The 24414-nt window shown below is 28.5% G+C and overlaps 1 protein-coding gene across 1 annotated transcript; it reads left to right on the plus strand.

Annotated features, from left to right (window-relative positions):
- The first annotated feature begins 7724 nt into the window (after positions 1-7724).
- Positions 7725-18619, plus strand: LOC113555810 (cytochrome P450 4C1-like). The gene is made up of 12 exons (XM_026960358.1): positions 7725-7905; positions 8060-8169; positions 11862-11952; positions 13322-13510; positions 13781-13847; positions 13914-14040; positions 14157-14238; positions 14307-14413; positions 14521-14589; positions 15864-16032; positions 16749-16928; positions 18417-18619. Exons 1-12 carry the CDS (start codon positions 7725-7727, stop codon positions 18617-18619), a joined length of 1575 nt encoding a protein of 524 aa, XP_026816159.1.
- The last annotated feature ends 5795 nt before the right edge of the window (positions 18620-24414 follow it).

Below are 24414 nucleotides of genomic sequence, written 5' to 3' on the forward strand. Positions count from 1 at the left end.
ACTCGATTTTCTTCATTCGAGATTTAACTTTTCTTCGTCATTTCAAAAATAAAATATGATTCTTACATTTATCTACTCCAAATACGTACGTCATTTAGTACTATTTCGATGGTAATACATTTTCAATAATTCTTTCTTTCAGAATGATTTTTTAGTTAACGTTTTAATTTATCATTCCTTTTAAATTAAATAGGTGCATTTATCACAGGGACTTACCTGATCAATGACTACTGAAGATACATTCGATGTAGAGTTCCTTGTTTTTTTTTTTTTTTTTTTATTAATTTGTATATAATATCTTAGAATAAATAATGTTTGATGTAAATAAAAATATATTATTAACGATAGATTATCTTTATTTTGTAGATAAAAATATATACAACTAACTTAATACAACGGCTATAATAATAATATGTCATGGTTAAACTGAGAACGAGATGATCAAAGATAAGAACTTGTGGTGTCTTCCATAATTTTTATCGTTTTAAATAACTATCAATAGATAATGTGAAAACAAAACGAAACGAAAAAAAATAATTTTAAAGATGTGTATTGGCATTCTCGTAATATATATATATATATGTTATATTATGAGTTATGACGTTTTTTGTTGAAATTTCCTCGCCGATTAAGTATTATGAAATAAAATAATAGTCGTTATTGCATTGTATTTTCGTTTTAAATTACATGTACGGCACGGGGATCGTAAATCGCACGACATAATGTTTAAAAAATAAAAACCAAATACCGTTTTCAACGTTATGATTGCCATCATAAGTAGATAACGAGACGAGCGATGTTGCAGATAAATAACATTCATATAAATTTTGTATATGTACATGTGAGTACATTGCGACCGAACGTAACTAAATACTTATGAAATACCATTTTAAATTGAAAATATATCCGTCCACGAATACCTACACGTTAGAAAAAAAAAAAACATTACAAGTAAGTACAATTTTATTGTGGGACAACTACGCAATGCTGTAATTTCACAGACTAAAGCGTATTATGCATTTATATAAATCGACGGTGGTACATCAAACACAATAATTGCAGACACTCGGTTCGTATATTGAGTACATCGGAAAAATAAAATTGAACACAATTGGTTTTGCTGTACTATACTCTCCTTTTTGATCTGAGATAATGATAACAGTGATTCTGGATTTAATATTATGTTGACGATTGTACAAAGTTAGAAACTTTTTTTTTTTCAATTGTCTTTTTCATTTCATTCGGAACGTTTGGCGTGAATTGTGTATATATTTAGAGATTCACCTAGCTTACAATTTTATTTTTGGAATGCTTAAATATTTTACTTAATGACTATATTCTTAAGATCCTGAAATTTTTATACTACTTAAGGAATGTTGTGCTGACACAACTTTCTGTTTTTTAAATATAAACTAAGAACCTTAGTTTTTTTCTATCAAATTATTTATTATTATAAATTATTTAGCGGATAATTTTTTTTTTTAATGTCGATCTACGTAATTTAAAATTCGATCAAGTAGTTTTTCAATTATTAAAATGTTTACATCGAAGACACAATTTTTTAAAAGTGGTTTTACAAAAATGTAAAATATATGCACTATAAGATCAAGTCTTAATAGCACTTGCAGGACATTTTTATAATTTTTTAAATTTATTAGATTAATATTAATTATTAAAATATTCAAGTTACTTATAACTCTCGTCAGTGGCGGTTTTAGGGATGGGGCAAGTGAGGCGGCGCCTCACCTAAAATTTTGTGGTAAATAATGCTCAAAATATGAACTTCTTGGTTCACTAATAGCACATATTTCGCTAATAATTTTTAAGGTATTTATGACTTTATTTGAGAAAGAATGCTTCTTCGTTTCACTTTAATTTGAATTATTATTTATTATTTTATTGTACCTATCATTCCGTGTATATTATCAAAAATATCGATAAACCGATATGAAATGCACGAAATAATTAGTACGTAAACGTCGTAAACTAACGTCGGTATTTTAGCGTATTTCCAATGACGTCAGACCAGCACCGTTTTACGTCGCCTCTGACTTTGTACTTGTGTACACAAATTACACACACATATGCGTATGTAGGCGAATGCACGCGACTGGTTAATTAAGTAGAATTACGCATGCGCAATAATCATAGTGATGAGGTACGTTTTGTCATCGCCTCTACGTACTGAAAATAGATTTACTATTATAGTCAGCCCGCAGCCACGGCTAAGGGCACTGTGGCAGTGCGGCACGTTCAATAAAAATATAAACAATCAATTGTTATTGTTGTAATACATATGTATATGTCACTATATATATATAATTAAAATTATATTATAACTATTTTTATATTTATAAATTCCATTCGTACTGTTTAATTTTTGTTATAATAGGGGGAGGGGTATTCATAAGGTATTCGCCTCACTAAAAAAATACAACCAAAACCGCCACTGACTCTCATATTATCTTCTTTAAACTCATTATAATGGACCTATTATCCTTAGTACGCAAAGTTAAATAACTCAAAAATTACGTTAGCTGAAATTTTTATTTTGTAAACGTTAACATTTCTAGAAAAATTATTCACCAAATGGCAAATAATTTATAACAAAAAAGGGGGTTTTTATTTGGAAAATAAAAAGTTCTTTTTCACAGAGTACTCTTTAAAAATAGTGAATACAAACATTTTTTAAGAATTTTGAAAATATGGTTTTAGTATACTTAAAAATTTCAAAAACCAGATTTTTAATAACGTAAATATTGAAAAAAAGGAGGATGATTCCCTACATGTAATAATAACATAATATATGACGAACCAATTTCTATTACTAAAATACTAACATAGTGGTTATCCTGCTGTGATGTTGAAAAAAAATATAATAACAAACTAAATTGGATTATTATTTTATTACGTACTTTAAAACTTTTAAGAGGATGTCAGTTTGTTTTATTTCTATGGCCAACGCGCAACATAGACAAAATGAGTTCACGAAAAATATTGTTTTTTTTTTTGTTTTTGAATTATTTTAGAATAAAATCACTCATCACTAAATTTGAAGAGAATATTATAATTAATATTATAATACTATTTTTGAGGATATGATACATCAATTTGTCTAAATATTGTCTCAAAACAATTTAATATCTAAATAAATTTGCAACATTAATTTTTGACTTTTAAAGTCCAATATAATAAAATATAAAATTGGCACGTCAAACCCTCGATAATATAATAATATATTTCTTAGTAATTTTTGTATGAGTAATTTTACATTAAGAAAGTGTCACACACGCATGTCACCGTCTTACAAGTACTTAACATAACAAGTTTACAGTCAGCAGATTACGTTTAGTTCTGTTAGTTTGAAAATTAGTGTGAATCGATCTATTACAAAACTTAATGGTAAAAACATTATCTGTGTTTGTATGTTGGTTTTTTTACGATAGTTCAATTTTTTTAGCAACTTATGCTTACATAATTTAGTGTAAATTAAAAATACTCATAGCTCACTTAAAAACTATAAATAATCGTAAAAATCCAACGTGCATACATAGATATGTTCTTACCATCAAGTTTCATTCACTCTATTTTTTAAACTAACGGAGCCAAACGTAATCTGCTGATCGTAAATTTTCTATGTTGCGCACTTGTAAGAAGGAGACAACGCACGCGGGTGTTGCGTCCTCTTAAGGTTAGGTACTCAACAATCGTAAACAACGATTTTACATATATGTGTTTTGTCTACTATGTCGGGTGAGAGTCTAAGAGAGAAAAATAATAATGCGCTGAAATACTTTTGGGTATTTTGGTGGAATGTGTGTTCCTAAAAATTAAATAAAAAAAATGTTTAATAGTTAATAGTATATTATGTAATTGATGTTGTACGATTTGATTCGTCAAATAAAATATCGCAACGCTTCGGATGTATTATAATTATTGTACGACGACGCGTCGTTGAGCGGTATTTGTTCTATGATTTATGTTTTTAATGATATAAAATCGAATAATAAATATTATAGTATTTTTGTACTCATTTATATATACATATGAGTATATTATAAATTAATTTTAGACGTGAATTAAATTTTAGATCTTTTTCAAATTTTTTTTCATAATTTTTACATTATTATAATTACGATCGGCAGGACACTCGTGTTATATTATATTATATTTTATTATCATGTAAAAGGTGTACGCGAGTTCATAATATAATAGAGTTACCGTTGTAATATAATTGTAATATTATGTTATATATATATATATAGTTCAGATAGATATGGTGATTCTTTTGACACGACTCGATAATTTTCTTGGTAAAATTGTATGGAGGTTTTTTGTTAAACGTGTTATTAATATTTATAGTTCAATGTCATTAATATAATACCTTTAGTACGTTTTTGCAGCAAAAAATATATTTGGTCAGTGATTTTGTATGGTTTTATTCGTTTATAAATGTTAATAATATTTTAGGATTTATTATTTTGTAAAATATGTCAATTGGCAATCGCCGTTTTTTCTCTTTTTCTTTTTTTTAATTTTAAATTTTAAAACCATTTACCAAGAAACACGTTGTTTGTGAAAAATGCAGTTGATTTATATGAATACAAAACAATTCAATTTATCTAATATCATCACAACTGTAGTCGCGTTCGTTATTTTTATAAGCGTTTGTAAATAATCGCTGTTTATATGTAGATTCGTCTGTAGTCTGAAGTCAGATCGACCGAGTTGAAGTTGAAAAAACAATGTTTGTCAAACACTTAGCGATGACAACGTTTATAAGCATATTTGTATAGGTATCCTGATATTAATGAAAAACTTTTAGAAAACCAACTCCTATTGTGTGTGTGAAGTGGAAAGTGCATACCTATAAGCGCCGTATATGGTATTGTGTGGGCACCTATACATAATATTATCATATTTTTGTATCGTTTTGTTGAGTTTCACGCGCGATGAAACTGCCATTGTTTCCTGGACTGTGCTTGGCGAACACTACAATAAGAGTCTCCTAAACACTACATATTCGTGGACGACCTTTAAATACAGTTAGGTTTAGGTACCTATACTCACGTTATATTGGCTATAGTCAACGAGAGAGGTTTATAAGTAAAAATGCGGGTAGCGAGACAATGAGAAATTATTATTAAATAAAAAAAAAAAAACAGGAATATTTTCTATACTCCTAACAGCATTGCTTTAATTTTTTTTTATGAATATACACGGGTTTGAATAAAATATACGAAATAATAATATAGTAACTACAAAGTGACTATTTTAAAGATAAACACTCATTTTCTAAAAAAAAACTATAAATGGTATTAGAAATTTATTTATTTATTTTTTTACAATCTGAAGTCATTACAGTAAGCAATATTTTTAAAATCAAATCGTATTATTTTAACTATTTGTTCGTAATTAAATTTATATATGCATATAAAATTGATTTATTTAATTTTATATTCGGAGTATGGCATATTAAAAATGAATGATGTCAATCAAAAGGTGAAAATATATATATGTATATATAAAAAAATGCTGTTTTGTAATCACCATATAATTTAAAAACAATATTTTTAAACATGTCAAGATTTTTTGAGAAAATTAGTATTTACATTTAAAACAATTATTTTGTAGGTATAATTGATATATAGGTACAATACAATGCAATATATATATTATTATTATTGAGTGTTTATTTCGTCTACATATACATATATACTTGTTGTAGTTATTCTAGTTTAATGTTATTGTATCTCGGACGAAGACTTATGTATTAGGTGGACTACACAATACGAATATTGATGTGTTATATCATATTTATTCGAATTCCCATACATTTTTATTAAACATGCAATTTTTGAAATAATAACTGTTATAGAATTATAATAATAATCATCAAGAGTAATCAAAAAATATTCTGTTTTATCTTTGTTCCTACATTTTTACAATAAAATACATTACATTATGAAAATATTCAATAAGTAATTCAACCAGAGACGTACAACTCTTGAATAAGTCAATTGACCAATATAATATAAAAAGTAATATATATTTTATTCTAAAGGGGTCTCACGTACCTTGAGTTTTGTTTCTTCATGATTTTCTCAAAAACTAGACAATTTCATTGTAAAATCTATAGTTACATTGTTTGTATAACCATATCAAAATATTTAAATTACCCTATTTCTATGTCCTATGCATCGTATTATTTATAGCTTGGATGATATTTTGTTACCATTTACATTAAAGCTGGTTTATCTAGAGTATCTAGGTATACACGTATTTCTGTGAGTATTTTTATTTTATTTTATGAAAGCTATGTTTGCTGCATAGGTAATCGGAAAGTATAAGATTATAATAATGCAATAATGATTGAGAAATTAAATTATTATATCCATCCGATGTCTGACCGTATGGATATTATAGATGGTAGTTTTATTCAAAACATAATGGGATTTGTCGTCAAGATTATGAAATAATAGCAATTTTTCAAGGTGTTTAATGCATACATTATATATGGTTCTAATTGACGAATAATTTAATAATGATTTTAACAACATTTTAATATTTTACCATTGGATGCGTTTCTAATGTATAAATAAAAACATAATTACATTTCGCATGGTAAATTGTGTTTTGTAAGCAAAAAAAAAAAAAAATATATCTTTTCACATAAAATTTGATGTATGTTTTTGTCATTGTCATCCTTGACACTTTTATATTTGTTGAGGCTATAGAAACGTTCTAAAAGAATGTAATTTACTCTATAGTCTTTCAGTATTTTTAATAGTGATAGGTTGACACGAAAACACATTGTAAGTAATGAAATATATTATTATTGGTATTACGACTTATATCAACAAACACTATCTAATTCTTATGTTCGAAAAACTAAAATAAACGTTAGGAATAAGCGATCACGTCATGTTATTTAAATATTTTAACTTTTAATGAATTGTATTTTAACATAATAAATGTAATAGTTTTAAACTTAGCTAACTCGTTTAAATATGTATAAATTAATTTTCTCTATACCCTTCGTTATTTATGTTAAATAATAAATTTTATATTTCATCGTAAATATGACGAGATTATAAATTGTTTTTATATAATTTTAATTTTTTAAGTTGCCTAATAAATATATATAAGTTATATGGAACATTTTATTGCTAATGATTTACAAATTAAATAAAACGTCAATATAGAAAACAATGAAAAATATATTTTAAATTATACTATTTACTAGGTACATCAAAAAACTAAATATTATTTAATTTATTAAAAATAGCAATTTAACACAATAATTTCATTCAACATATTTAGGATCCTGATTATAACGTGTCTGTAGTATTTTAACACTTTTGTTACAAACGCTTCAACAAATTAAGTTGGTTTGCTATAAATACAAACTCAAAGCAGTAAAGATTTAAAGGTAACCAGAAAACAATTATAATAATATGATTATATTTAACGTTAACTCGAGGGTTTTAAAGAACAAACAATTTACGCTATAATTCATTTAAGAACTATATTCTTTTAATAATGTAAATTAATATTCACTATTTTTAGCCTTAACTAACGATATTAAAGTGGCCAATTTTAAAACGACGAGGATTAGGTAATAATTTTTAAATCTTGTGTTTAAACTCGACTGATCATTTACAATGTTTAAGCTTGAGAAAAAAACGACGCAATCCAAATTAACACCAAATTTTTAATTCTAGATGTACGGTAAATTGTCATCGCCTGAGCTGATAATCTATACGTCGGTCGTGTTAATATTGGCTTTGTGGTTTCATTGGAGATGGAAGCATCGATATTTTTTGGATTTAGCCGGTAAACTTCCCGGACCACCGTCTTATCCATTGATCGGAACCACTTCTATGTTTACTCATACGTACGATGGTTAGCACTACTACCATAATAATAATAGCAATAACTTCATCGTTGTAATCGGTTGCCGCCGTTGGCTTATTAGACGATTTAGAACAGAAGAAAAATTCACGTTGTACAGAAATGTGGTGCTTATAAGTAATACTATTTGAATGTTTTTCTTTAGAGACGATAGCAAAACTCAAAGAGAACGCCGAACAATACAATTACGAGCCAGTGGGGACGTGGATAGGCCCAATCCATTATGTTAGCGTCGTCAAACCGGAGGATATACAAGTATGTTGTACGATCGTTTTTATCGGATAAAAAACAGTGGAAAACGTCTACTCGACGATGTCTAAAATCAATTCTATTACAGTATCATTTGAACAAATTTAGTAGAATGTGTTTTTATTTTAGAACAGGTAATCGAAAAAAAAAAAACGCTTTTCGATTAATATCGTAGCGAGCGCTTAAATTGCAATATCTGTTTGTAATATAGTTCAAATAAATAACTCATAAATAAGTCAATAAGTCACTGCATAAATTCACCTAAATCTTTGACATGACTGTTAGTTTATGATTATAACAACATATTGGTTGTAGGATCACGCGGAATACTATGTCATTTAATATAAGATATAATATACCATTATAATTTATTTAATGCACCTATTATTAATAATTTATTATTTACAATGGTTCGGATGAAAATATATAGTTTTTGATCGGCGTTTTAACATTTATTTGTTAATTTCATAATCGTACAAGTTCGATAAGATTTTGGAAAAAATCAACAATTTAAATTTTTGACCATCGCATGCTTTCATGGAATTATAAGTTCTACAATGAACTATAACATAATATGCCAAATGAAAATTCAAAATAAAATATTATGTTACTAATAATTCCTACTAGGTACACAATATTATATACTAGCTAGGCGAGTCGAAAAATACTTGTTTATCGTTCTTAAATATTATTATTTATTTTTATACATTTTTACGTTTATCATAAATTATAATTATACTATAATTTCTTTCAAGACAATCTCGAAAATTATTAGCCATACACGTTTATTTGTTTTGTTTGGCTTTTAAATTTTGATTTATTTAGGTATACCGCCATGTATTTTTTTATATTGTAAGAAAACACTATTTAGAGTGGTATAAGCACGACCCTTTGGGACCTAAGGTTTACGCCACTGAATGAGAGCGATGTATTTTTGGTAGATTTTGAACTAAGCAAATTGGATTTATGATAAATAAATAATTTGGTTTTCAATTCTTCATTCGTTTTTATTACCGACACTGGACCTCAAATAATAAAACAAATATGTGTTGAGCCATATTGTACTTATTTTTCATTTTTCAGTGAGTACTCGCATAGTGATAAATACATATTACGTATTGTTAGGTTGGTTCCTATAATATTATATTTACATAGTTTTATTTTAAGAAAAATTATTGTTTACTTAATGCAATGCATACCTATAATAAATTAACATCATACCAAGGAGAATTTCAGCTATACCTACCCAGAATTTTATATACTTACACATTTTGTTAATCACGTCATCATTAAAATATAAAATTATTTTATTTTGGTACTTAACTTATAATTTCATAAAATTAATTTTTTTATTACTATTTATATGATGTTTTTAAAGAATTTCATCAAACAGTTATGTTTAAGATTCTGAACGGAGTGATGAATAATTGATCTTATAACGATGTGTGTTTTTTTGGTTTCTACATACACAATAAGTAGGTTAAAAGATGCTTTTATCTCAAACTTTGACAGTGGTTTCACAAAAAAATTAAATCTAGTTTGTGCTTTTGAGGGTAAAAATTTCAGACTTTAAATAGTATATTTAAAAAATACCAAGGAGAGAATTAAGGAAATATGGTTATTCTTACGAAAAAACTCTTCGATAAAATAATAAAAAAGATTGTTTTGTAAACAACTTGTTACCTATAATATATGAAATCTTTAAAGACTTAAACAACATTTTTCAGAAAACGCGAATCATAAACCATTTATTTCGAGTTTTATTATTTTCAAGTAATTTTTCTTACTAATGACAGATTTTGGCAGTCAATCGTTCAAATTAGGACAGAAAGTTTTTAATTGGGGTTTTAAATTTGCGAACTATAAAGCTTCATTACTGAGAATGGGAGCACATACTAATCATTACATACTGAGATCGGATTTTCATGTTTCAATATTGCAATAAACACAAATTTGATATAGGCTTCGTCGTATTTTATTTTCGGAGCTATATCGTTACTTATTGGTTATTGTCCTCCAAGCGTTTCTACCCCACTGATACAAAGTTACGCTTGTATGAGAGTAGATTGAAATTCGAGTAGTTATATTTTTTGTAAATACAGTTAATACTATAAAAAGTAATAACACACCGATTATTAAAAGATTTACATAAATAATTAAAAACCTTTAATGGAAGTAAATACAAGACAGATACAAACTAGTTGACTTTACCTTTTAGCATGGCTTTTTACTGCACTTTAAATATTTTGCAATATATTTAAAATTATAATTTTATTGCTCAAATCGTGACGATAGAAAGTATCCATTTTTATTCATTTTTACGATTACCGAGTTATGAGCATAATTACTTCGCACATTGATTTAGAGTATTTTTGTTTTATCAAAATAATAAATGAATATTGTGATTTATGACCAATTGGTGACGTTTCATATAAAAAAAATGTTCATTTTTAGGATGATTAGATCACGATAAATGTGATGAATTTGATTATCAATTATTGAAGTGCAGGATGCGTAGTTCGTTTTAAATTTCACCGAAGTTTATTCATTGATAACAAGTTATTACTCTTTTTTTCAACTCGGCGATGAACCCATGAGTATGGTTTTACAAATATTAATATTTAATATGAAAGTACAGTAATAATAATAATAGTGGAAATAAGTCAATCCTTAAATATAAACCTAAATATACCCAGCATTTAATTAATCATATGAATTTATTTTTTTTCCATTTAAAGCATTTATATAAATAATATATACGTATATTATATTATGATAATATATTTTAAATTTTGTTTTCAAATAGATTTTTAAAATTGTTCCATAATATTTTGTTCGAAAATAGTAAATACGGGTAATAAATAAACGCTAAAACTCATAGAACGAATACTACTACCAAAATAAATTAATACTATTTACTAAGTATGTAATCTATTAAAATCGAATTTTTAATAATGTTTAATTTCATACGACACTCGTCGGTGTTGGTGTGATAATTTCTTCTTATGGATTTTACTTAGAGCAAGGGGAGAAAGCATTATTATTATTTTTCCGCCTGTTGGACTGCAGTGCACAGGCGACTGACCGTTGGAATGACGTATCTGATTCATTATATTTTGTGAACAGTCTGAGTGTATATTTTAATTTTAACGTTCGTCCGTATTGCTGTCGTGGCTAATTATTTTGGATCTTTTGTTTTAGCATAAATAGTATTGTTACATAATATTATTATCTATAGCAATTTTGTTGCTATGTTTATGATACTATATTATACAATAGTTTATCGTTTCTTATAAAAAAGAAAATTAAACATATGATGTATAGAGGTGCTCGCCGTTAGAATTATGATGCATGTTTTAGCTCATATATTATAATATACTTCGATCACGATAATGGAACGTTACGTGCGTAGTATACTCCAATAAGAATTAGATAGTACCCTGGCGGCCGACCTGTGTTTTCACTACGCTGTCAAAATTGGTCTCTGCGCAAGTATGATCTCATTCAGAACGTATAGTATTAGTATAATATTATCATATCATTAATCTCATATAACGACTAACGAGTCGCAATAATAATAGTAAAAAGTAATTTGAACAACTGAATTATTTATAATTATACATAATTAGCCTATAAAATAATAACGATAATAATAATAATAATAATAATAATAATAATAATGTTATCAATGATTTTAGATCGTATTAAATAATTCAAGAGCACTGGAAAAGGGACAACTATATTCGTTCCTGAAAAGTTTACTCGGCGAAGGCTTGTTAACCGCTTCAGGTATTTACATTAGTTTTTAATTTTCATATTTCAATGTAGAATATTTCAAGTGTTAAGCATATATGGCTGTAATATTTTTACATCATCATTAAATAAATATTAATAAATGAAAACGATATTGTGAGATATGTGAGTCTTGAATACATACGGAGAGCGCAAACAGAGCTTATTGTAAAGTAGTCATGTTATAATAATAATAATAATAATAATAATAATGGTTTTGTTTTGTATTATGGAAAGTAGAAATGAGGTTTTTGGATTAAAAATCAAATTTAACCCGTCGAGTCTACTATAGTAACAATGTAGATATTATCATTTATTATGTTGAAATCAGAACAATTTTCCCCGATGATTGGTCACGTAGGTATTATACGTACTCCACCGTATTATTTACGATGATAATATTATTACGTCTATTTTTGATAATTTTTAAAGCTGGGTGTTAACAGGTTAAACAAAATTAAAGTCTAGGTATAACCAGTTACTGTGATTTCTAAAGTAACTTATCTATAACACAATGAGTTAATTTTATTCTGGTGTAATGTATATAGCTATTATAAATAAAAAAATATTTTTTTTCTAATTATAATCCCTATTTAATATATATATATATTTATAAATAATAATCAGAATGGGTATTATTTTACATTATTAGGTATAATATGTATTGCAGTTATTGTCATTTTGAAAAGTAAACAATTTAATTGTCAAATGTACCTGGATTTCATTAGGGATCAAAATAACTTACATAAATACAAATTTATATAAATTTTCATAGACAGTTATAATTTCAAATCTGTATGTTGTTTTTGCTGTGATTTCTTAAAAATCAAAACGAATAACTTATAACTATAGTTAAAACTTTAATTGGGATCTATAATCTCGGGTGTTGAACATTTCTGTTATTTGTTTTGTCAATTTATCTTACATAGGTAGTATATTATTTTTACTATCTATCTTTGTTAGGTTAGTGTACCTATAGTACCTATACTGTTATCAAATTGTCTTACTGTGTTTGGCATGAAATGTAAATATTTGGTTAATAATAAAAAAATTAACATGATTTTTAATTAAGCTATGTTACTTTTTTCTGTTTAACTTATGACTTTTACAAATAATAAAAAAAAAAGTAATTTTTAACTTTTAACTTAAACTTAAATATTTCAATATAATTAATTCGGTGAATTAAAAAAACTATACAATTTTCCCAACTTCTTAATATTTCTTGTACACATTGCCTAGTTTATGAGTTTGGCCGTTCTTCAAATTATTCATAAATTTCGCATTATTTTAATACAAGACTGTACGGCATAACGCACAGAAAAATATAACGCTTTCAAATTATAACTAGTTTATCGATCGTTTTCAGTGGACAGATGGCGAAAGCATCGTCGCATCATATCGTATGCGTTCAACGTAAAGTTTTTAGAGCAGTTGTATCCAGTTTTCAATGAGAAAAATAAAATACTCGTAAAAAATCTCCGAAAAAATATTAACTCAACACAACCATTTGACCTCTGGGATTATATTATATCGACTACTTTCGATACCATATGCCGTAAGTATAAACACAGTCTTTTATATTATTATACCGTACACCTTAATAATAATAGCAATAATAATAATGTATAAAGTATATAATATTATTAAGGTAAAAACCCAACCTACCTACTTACCTCCTATCTACGGGATATTATGTTTGCGAGTTGTTGTTGTTGTTACACTGATCATTTTTTTTTTATTATTATTATTATTTTTATCATCGCAGAATGAAATAAAAAGTATACGACTCTACAATAGATTTTACTTCGTTTTATTTTTGTTGCAGTAACTGCAATGGATTACCGTATAAACGAAAAACACAATAAAACCGAATTTTTAGACCTCATGACAACGTAAGTGTGATAAATGTACGACTGTAACGACAAGCCAATTATTGTACGAGCACCGTAATGTTTTAGGATCGCAGACCAACTCGTGAAGACCGTCAACAGACCGTATCTCTACCCGAGCTTGTTCTTTTCAATCTACAGGTCTATGAGCGGTCTCGGGGAAAAATTGGAATTGATCAACAAACTCCCGTTGCAAGTAAGTGACGACTATTAATATTTATCTTAAAACATTTACGTCGATAATGTAAACGTACTTAGGTACCTATACATTATTATGTATGCACATTGAATTTTATGTTTGCGGTACTATAGTTGATCGACGAAAAGAGAATCGACTTCCGTTCGAAAATAGTCGAGTCTGAATCGAATCCTACAGAATTCACGAATGAAAAAAGTATATGAATAAAATTATGAAAATAAAATATTAGCGATTGTAATAATTAATTCGATTTTGTTTTTTAGAAAACAAATTTAAAACTTTTATTGACACGCTATTGGAGGCTAGCGAAAACGATCCCGATTTTACGAACGCCGATGTCAGGGACGAAGTCATAACGATGATGTTCGCGGTAATAATATATTAATCGAACATTAATGATTTGGATAGGCAACTTTTTTTTTAAGATGAAAGTTTAAAACATTTAATTGTATAACATAATATTATGTCTGTTTAAAGGGCAGTGACACAAACGCTACCACTGAATGTTTCTGTCTTTTGTTGTTGGCCATCCATCAAGACATTCAGGTAGGTATAACAATAAGTGCAGTATGGTTACACATAAAATCGAGTTATAATAACACCATTACGAGTAAATAATCATAGGCAAAGCGTGGATAAACCAAACGGCTAGACAACTTCTTTAAAAAAAAAAAATTCAAAAAATAACGAAAAACTATGCACCGCATTTAAAAAAAAAATGGGGATTGATTTTTTCATTGTTATATTTTGTGTTCGTATAATATGGTTTAGAAAAATTATGTACAGGTATTATAACCAATGTTAAATACTTAAATATATATTTAATTTATTAAATCAGTGAAAAATTCCATAATAATGTCAAAAATCGGATAAATTTAAACTCAGATGGCGATTAAATTTTTATTGCAAACTTAACACGATAATTTTACCGATAAAATATAATAAACTTGACATGATTTAATTTAAGAATATTGAATAGGTACCTATATATTATAGTTGGCAATTTTTTGTTAAATATAATTCAGCACTGAGAAAAATCAATTAATTGTCGTACCTATTGGAATTTTTAAACGATTTTCCAGTGCAGTTTACAGTCACAATAAATTGTAGTCGATCGTAAGAAATAATATTTGGAGGATAATGAAAATCGCCAACTGGCGGTGTTATCTGGACTTAATATAATGTTCAATTAACAAATTGTTCTCAAAAATACTTTAAACTTTAAAGTTTAAAGTAATACATAATTTGATACAAGAAGATCAAGGCTCTTTTTTTTTTATTCAAACTGAGTACACATAAAACATTTTTACCTAAAAATACTTGGGCTGACTTTATAAAATTATTAAACAGTTTTTTTCTCAGCCAGTTTAGAATGATCTAAAAAATCAACGGAAAAACAAAACGTGTAAACGCTGTAATCTGTATGTATAAAATGATGAATATGTAACCATGACAGATGCGTACCCAGGAATTCGTTTAGAGGGAAAATCCTGAATCTGAAGATAATATGTTCCTGAGTTACCTTTATTTTACCAATTGCAAAAAAAAAAAAAAAAATTATAGCAAAAACATTGTTACAAATTAATTAATTAATGCAAAATTAATTCATGCAAATGAAATGGGATTTTAGCGCATTTAGCCGGGAAAGGACGATGAGGTGGGTGGGTTCGGGTATTAGTTGTTTAACAACCTTTTTTGTTTGTTTTTTGAACCAAACTCGTCACCACTGATTATTGGTTAGGACAACGGTTTTTGTTTGTTATTATTTATTTTGTTTACTCTTAAACATATGGAAAACGTGTGCGTTCGCGTGTTTTCAGGACGAAGTGTACGACGAAATTTACAATGTGGTGGGCGACAGCGACCGTGATTTGACTCCCGAGGATACAGCCAACTTTGTGTACTTAGAACAGGTTATCAAAGAAACTCTGAGGATGTTTCCGACTATATCAGTGTTCACAAGACAGCTGGTGGAAGACATTAAAGTCAGTGAGTATAACACATGAGCCACTCGTTTTGCTGTCGTTGTTTATAAATTCACGTCATGTGATTTGTATTATCGGACAAACAAGATTTCGAAGATTATTCATATTATTCATATTATCTTGAAAAATTTATTCTTAAATCGGATATGAAAATAAGTGGCAATTTTAGCCATATTTTTGGATTTAGGCAGGGGGACGCCTGACGGGAGAACACAAATGGGTTCTTAAATCCTTTGATATATGACGTCAAAAAAGTTGTATAAAGCAAAATACAAAAAAATAAAATATTTTAAGAAGTCGTTTTTTATATGATAAAAAATTTCAAAAACTGCCTATCGCATTTTCAATCCGTTAACTATAGTTTGCCGCTCGTCTCCATTGCTTTCGTTTCTTATCCTCGTGATATATTTTGGGATCGCGTAATACACAAACACCTCTAAATACCGGACATTCTTGGCCGCTGAAATTGTGTCCAATATTTATAGGATTCGGTTTGTTTTGAAAATAAAAGATTATTTTAATTGGAAGTGCTCGCTTTTTAGAAGTGTCTGTTAGAAGAGGTCTAACCGTATTATATTCACACGTTCAAATCACGATCTTTCGATGGAAGATTTTTTTTCCCGCACCATGCCCTCTGTGTATAATCAGCACAATCCTATCATCACATACCATCATGCACACACACGTATTTAAACTATACGTACTATATTATAATACTAGCAAACTACGTCCTGCCGAGGGGCGCCAGCGTTACAATATCGCCGATAGTCACGCACCACTGCCCGCACCTGTACCCGAATCCCGAGGCGTTCAACCCGGACAACTTCAGCTTGGAGAACGTGGCCAAACGGCACAAGTACAGTTACATAGCGTTCAGCGGCGGCCCGAGGGGATGCATAGGTGAGTGTGCGCGACCAGCGAAAAACTTACAAAAACTTTTTGGCGACTTTTGTTTTTTCACTCACGAAATTTCGCCAAAGTATTTAATCGACAGCCCGAAATCACGGTAATCCCGTCGGCTCGCACTGAACCCGTGTAGTCCCGAGACCTGTTGTACTCGTTCGCACAATAATAACTATATGTCTGCGCACGTTTTTGGCAAGACGTCTGTCGGTATACTTTTATTTTTGAATATATTGTAATTTTATAAGTCTTTGGTCGATCGTTAATAAATTATAACTGCTGTAGAGATATTATGTTTAAAGCACTAAAATCAATAGTATAGTACGCGTATTTCTATAACTTTTTAAAGTCACGCTGAAACCCATTTTTTCTATTTTTTTTTTATTACGACTTAATATTCTATCTATTACATTCTATTAATCAATGACCGTTACCTTATCTATTTGTAACGTTCAAACAACTCATTTTTAAAACGTTTAGTATTAGTTTTTGATTTTTTTTTTTTATACATCTTTGTGGTGAACAAGATCAATAATAAAAATAATAAACAATTATAATATATGAGGAGAAAACTAATAAACCAATCAATTTTTTTTTTGTCATACTTTAATGATACATATTATATGTTTTAAATAACATTAACATTATATACTTGTAACGTACGTTTTCAAGTAGATCTCGTTGAATAACAGTTTACTAATGAAACAGAAAATAAAAATACAACATTATTACTCTCTATCATTTTTGTGGTGCCAATCTAATGACCTTGTCTAACAGTTATTTATATTAATCTCTCTTACTATTATTTTTTTTAAACTGAAACTTCACACAAAATGGACGCGAGACAAAAATGTAAAGTAATCATAATTAGAGCATAGATTTTCATGCATTAAAATTATTACAATATGCAGTAAAAATCATAAAAATATTATGCTATACACATATTTAAAAACATTTTTTAAATATTATGAACAAGAAAATTTAATTTTTTTTAAAAACGGTAAAGTTGATATTATTATGATATAAATTATTTATTTATTTTATTTTATATTGTTATTATATTATTTTTCTTTTATAGTTTACTAAACAATAATAGACAACCCGCGTAAACGATAAAATGTATTATTAGAATTTTCTATTCGACAAAATATTATTAATTTAAAATCTTTATAGTTTTTATTCTTAAAAAAAATAATATGATTAAATATATGTAATAAATATTATATTTTGTCAAATATTAACAAAAATAAATAAATGAATGATTGTCGTAAGCTTGCAATTACTGTCTACTACGATTTCGACTCGCGAGTCTATCGACGAAAATTCAAAAGTATGAAAAGAAAAAAAAGATTGCATACAAATCCGTGCTCTAGTCGTACAACATTCGCGCGCACATTTTTTATAATATGTAGTGAGCGTCTCGCGTCCAAACCAAACTTGAATTGCGCTGACTGTTCGGTCTGTTTGTTCCGTGTCTGAATATAGGTATGAAGTACGCGATGATATCGATGAAGCTGATGATCTCCGATGTGTTGCGCAACTTCAGCGTGCACACGGACATCAAACTGTCGGACATCCGGATAAAAATGAACGACGCATTCACACGGAAAGTCGGCGGATATCCGATCACCGTCCGGTCGAGGGACAGAAGACCGTCGTACGCGCGTCGCAACACTCGTGTCGCATGAATACGGAGAGATCGCCACTATAGCTGTATAAAATATGTTACGAAACCCGCACGCAATCGAATCAACTGCTTTCCACTGTACACCTACCGTCTTTGAAAGGTTTTCTCTCACAAGCAGCTGGCCGCGTTTCGCTGTACGACAATTTTATTTTCCTTTCCAATAACAGTGGTTTTATAATAATGATGATAATTATCGCGGTCCATGCTTAGTTTTTTTTTCACATTTAAGTTAAAAATAAAAACAAAACGTTAAAGTAACAAAAAAATTACGACTATGGCGAAGAATAAAACTGCAGAAACACAATATTTCATTGCGTCGTGTAATACAATATTTAAAATGTAAATAAAAAATGTTGCTTATTTAGCGTTTACATATATTATTATGTTTTATTTTTATTTTGATGTACTTGAGGTCATATCATTCTTATTTGTTGTGAATCTTTGTTTAAATATGTTATAAAATCAATGTAAAAACTATATGTTTTTGCTGTAGTAATACATTACTAATTAGAATACTTTTATGAAAAATATAATAAAAGTAAAAACCAAAATAAAATATCCTTTTAAAAATTTTAGGAAATTGGTATACACCTACATGTGATCCACCAAGTATGATTCACTCTTTTTCTTTTTTTTTTAAAACTAATTATATAGTTATTCGAAATCTGTTTTTTGGAATTTTTAAACATTCTTAAAGACCATATATTAAATTTTTTTAAATTTATTTGTATTATTTAAGTGGGTTCTTGTTGAGATATAAACTTCTGATTTTCAATTGAGAATTAGTAAGAACTAGTAAATTATTTAGCGGATAGTTTTTTTTTTAAAAATCAAAATTCAAATGAGTAGTTTTTTAAAGTTTTAATATTTAATTATTTATGAATAACAATTTAACAAAAATAATATTTTCAATAATATATTTATTAAAATTATTTTTAAAGAATATAATAGTCGATATAATAATACTCGCTCATTTTATGTACAACGTAGAGCACGATATCCCTATAAAAAAATTATGGATAGATTAAGCATACATATTTATACTCATATCATATATCCATATAAATTTAGAATTTAGAAGCTTACATATTATACATTACATCAACAATAGTTACATAATTTAGAAAAATAATGTTAATTGAAGGTTACGGTATTATTACGTACTTTATAAAAACAAAAAAAAAAAAACTAAATTATGAAATATTTTTACCTAACCTAACTAATAAGTTACGGTATGAAATTTCCATCGATGAGTATAATTTATTGGTAGATAACTATTTAAATATTTACTATGGATTATTCTATATTAACTGTGGTAAAGTTGAAAATACGGAATAACTTCAAAGACCCTTCAAATGTAAACAAATATTCAAATAATTTCAAAAAACTTTTAACAACTAAAGTTGAAATAGTTTTTGCTCAAAATTCGAACTTTGGTTGTATTCTGGAGATGAAATATTTATTTATACAATTAATTACTCATGTACCTATACTATACAAATATAATAAGGTTTTTATTTTTATTTAAATTTTAAACGTAACTAGATAAAAATTGTTTACATTGTTTATATATTATTTAAATGCAATACAGTTTTGCTACACAACCACGAGTCGAATATTGTTAAAAAAAAAAAAAAAAACGAAGAAAGACTATATAATCTCGGGTTAACACTTTGGTAAAATTACTAATATTTATTGTAATATAATATTTTTTTAGTTTTTGTTTTGATTTGCTGATTTTGTATTCTCGTGATTGAAAGTATTATATTACCATAAACTAGGAACGAGATTTTTGTATAATTTTATCTTGTACTTATTACTTATTTTAAATCAGACTTATGATAATTGTTAAGGTTTCCCGCGACTATAATAGTAACTCTCCATAGCGTTTGAAACGGAAAATGACCAATACCTACACAATTATTCATAGTTAGTTTTACATTTTCAAACCATATAAGTTATAATTATTTAAAAGAATATTATAACAGTTAAATAAAAAGTATTGAATGACAAAGTATGTACTATAATAGTCTTTTCATAATACAATAATTTCGATGTGTACTTTGATGGTGTGATTGTCATTGACACGCAACATAAATATGTACTATGTAGTACTATTATTATAAGACAGTGGTGACCTACCTTTTTTTTACCGAGGGCCGTAAACAAATGAAAAAATTCTCGGTGGGCCAAGAACGTAAAATTTTTTCTTTGAATTGAATATGTTATATTTTATTTTAGGCACATCTTAACCCTTTTTCTGTTGAATTATTTTTTCACAATTCACAGTACTGTGCTGGGATTAAATTTTATTTTTAAATATTTTTTTTCGTATTGTTTTAAATATTGTTATAGTTAAAATAATAACTATTATTAAAAAAAACATTTTCTAGTGACTTTTTTAGCAGATATTAGTTAATTAAGTTAGTGATTGGTTCCCAAATTACTCACTGTGTATATACTCACTACTCTGCATGTAATAAAGCAGTATAATTTTATAATGCACATATACAATATAGCATTTTCATATAATTTTTAACAAATAAATAACAGACAACGTTAATCTAACTCCCTACTAACGACGTGACAAACACAAATTGTTCAATTACCTATGTACGTATTCATGTAAGTATTTTATTTCTAACAGTCTTAAGTTATGATTCACATACAACACGACACTCCGTTACGGTTATTCTAATGTTTCAAACGGTATAGATTTTAGTGGATTTGTTCAAACGGACTACGTCTTAGTTTTTAATGGTCGATCTCGACATATTCGAGTAAGCGAAACTCCAGTTACGGATACACGTTATTAGGGATAGCGAACCCAGCTTATCCATCGTCGCTACACTATGGTTACGTGATCCTGTGATTTCACTAACATTATTACCAGAAAATACGGAATTAGTCTTAGTGTCACAAAATAAAGTGAACAAATATTGGTTTCCGATAAAAATTAGGTAAGTACCGGTCATCGAACAACTGTTCGAGTTAGAAACTAGCACGAATAAATTGTTTTTCTTAATCGAAAAAGAGATCTAACGTGAAACATAATGTGTAAAACAAAGGAGCACACTTAAAGTCAAGCCAAACCGCAGAAAATAAAAAATCAATCGGTGAACAAAATTAATGACAAAATTTAAATTAACTATCCCTTAAAACTGTACCTTTGTTGTCACCATCGCATTAACATATTTTTTATTATAAATTATTTCGATCAACACCGATGACTTTCCTATTTGATATTGGGTTAGTCTATTGTTATATAATTTTCTTATCGTTATTAGTATTGATACCGAATATGTGTGTATGCATTGCTTACATTTTCTGCATAGACTTATTTTAAACAGGGATGTGTTAGTCTGTGAAACTGCAATCGGTTTAGTATATAATTATGTTTTCGAACCCAGTTGAAAATGTTTATTTTAGCATAATTTTATTATAAAAATGAAAAGTTCATCGGAACCTACTTGTAAACACCCATATAATATCGTCGTGTATGAAAATCTGACACAACATAATACATGTACCATAATAAATCCTTGTGGTTTTAAATCGTACGTTATCGTAATAAACAATAACATGGTGTATAAAATAAAAATATAACATAAATAATGATAAGCCTTTTGCAAAATTCAGTCTCCACGCAGAACATCGTCGGAAAAATTATGTGCGAGTATATAAGAACTTACGTTAACCGTCGAGTTGCGGTAGATTCGCGTCATAAAATCTACGACGACGATGACCGTTTGTCCCATTGTATTATCATATACGTACCTATTACAATAGTCCTATGTTTCATTATACGTTAGGCGCAGTATAATAGTAATCTTCTGAAATAAACTTTTTAAATGTATTCAAGTTCAGATACAGATACTTGTTTTGAAAAGTATTTAAAATACACATTTAAATATCAAGTAAAAATAAAGAATTAATAGATACTTTCAAATATTTTCAATACATATAAAGTAACTATACATTTAAACTTAATAAATCAGCAGAAATATAATATAAATTATAAAGAAAAAGTGTTTGATTTTAAACATAGATACTTTGAGAAAGTATTGAAAAATATTTGAATTTTGAATATATTTATTCGAGTATTTTATACAAAATTAAGCAATATATATATTATATATTATTTAAGCGTGTTTATCTTCGTACATATAAAATATCGTATGTGTCAATGTGTTGGGAAACCCTCTCAGTCTATCGCTCATCACGTAAATATCATGTACAAAATACGGAGTGATTCATTCAACTGGCTACATTAACGTTTTGCATGTTATTGCTGAAAGTTTTACAAAAACACGTTTTAAAAAAAAAATATATATATAATACTATTATAGCTGTTTCATTAAGTTTTATATTCTTAATGTCAACTTACAAACGTTTAGACTTACGAAGTCGTGGACTAAAATTTGTTTCGTTTATCTCTTACATTCATTATTCCGATAAACTGAACTAGGTATATCTGAATGCTTATTTCAATTTAAAAAAGAAATCGTTTAAAAGCGTTTTTTTTTCCAAAAACTTGGTCTTTAGTACCTAATTGTTAAAGTCATCCTTTAAGCAATTATAGGCATATAAACACAGTAAAAAGTATTTTCCTACGAAATTATACTTACATGCTGTAAGCGCGTTTAAACGAAATTCAAACGCTACCCTCGCCGTTCGCGTTATATTTATAACTGACTTATGGCGGCGGTCGTCGTGCGGAAACGAAGACGGGGGGGGGGGGTTGTTCGAGGAAAGTAATACTGATCTGTTTATATACCGGACCGACTACGACATATATATATATATATATAAATGTCTTTGCCGTAGAGGATTTTATCTTCTTATTTTTTTTTCTAAATTGTTATTTATGGCGATGAAAAATTTGTCCCGACGTACGCGGAGGGTTTATGGGCGGGCAGGTGCCGAGGGGGATCGAATAAAAGTCCATAAAACGCGGCCCTCGACGTGAAAACCGTCTATAACGTTATATAAGTTCTTCTTAAGAGAGACTATATACACAGATAGATAGATAGACAGATAGATGTGTGCGTGTGTGACGAGCGGTGTGCGTATATACGACGACACCGAACGTTATTATTATACGGCACACACACACACACACACATATATTTATATATATAGTTATCCATTTGTACGCGTGTATGGGTATTACAGGTGTATATATATATATATATATATATAGGACTGCTCGACGACCGTGTCGCGTCGGCCTCTCCCACAGGACCCGTGCGCTATCACTAGTCGTTACGGCGAAAAAGCGAGACCGCGCGCGCCGTCGACCGTCCTCGGCCCGCGCGTCCCGACGGCTGCAGCTCTGCGCGCCTGTCGCCGCCTGTGCTTCGCGCCGCCCGACCACTTCGAAGACGCGCACGACCGCGGGTCTCCCGCACCGCCGCCGAGACGGTTTTCCGATCGTCCCCGCTCACCCGCTCGTCGACCGTTTCGTTCTCCACATCGGGGACGGGCAGCTGAAAGTTGTTGGAGGGCCAATTTTTAAAAGTTAAAATTTAGCGGGCCTGAGTATAGACAGTGTCGAGTAAAAAGGTCATTCAGGACATGAATTTTGATTTAGCGTAGAGTCAGCGTTTCTCAAAGTGTGGGTCGTCAGTCGATTTTTAGTGGGTCGCGAACAATTTTTTGAATTATTATGTCAACGCTGTTATTAACCATAACAGAAATCATTATTAAAAGTACATTTATAAAAATAAATTGATTGTACACCTATAAAATACTAAATATAATGTATTGCAAATGCACACATATTTATATAATACA

The sequence above is a fragment of the Rhopalosiphum maidis genome, chromosome 3 (assembly GCF_003676215.2).
Source record: "Rhopalosiphum maidis isolate BTI-1 chromosome 3, ASM367621v3, whole genome shotgun sequence".
Classification (NCBI taxonomy): domain Eukaryota; kingdom Metazoa; phylum Arthropoda; class Insecta; order Hemiptera; family Aphididae; genus Rhopalosiphum; species Rhopalosiphum maidis.

What these genes read in the sequence shown, in the direction of transcription:
- LOC113555810 (XM_026960358.1), top strand. Translation starts at nt 7,725, where the DNA reads ATGTACGGTAAATTGTCATCGCCTGAGCTGATAATCTATACGTCGGTC. An exon ending in TCAACAAACTCCCGTTGCAA is followed by an intron (nt 14,041 to 14,156) that starts GTAAGTGACGAC and finishes GCGGTACTATAG; the next exon opens with TTGATCGACGAAAAGAGAAT. An exon ending in AGAATTCACGAATGAAAAAA is followed by an intron (nt 14,239 to 14,306) that starts GTATATGAATAA and finishes TTTGTTTTTTAG; the next exon opens with AAAACAAATTTAAAACTTTT.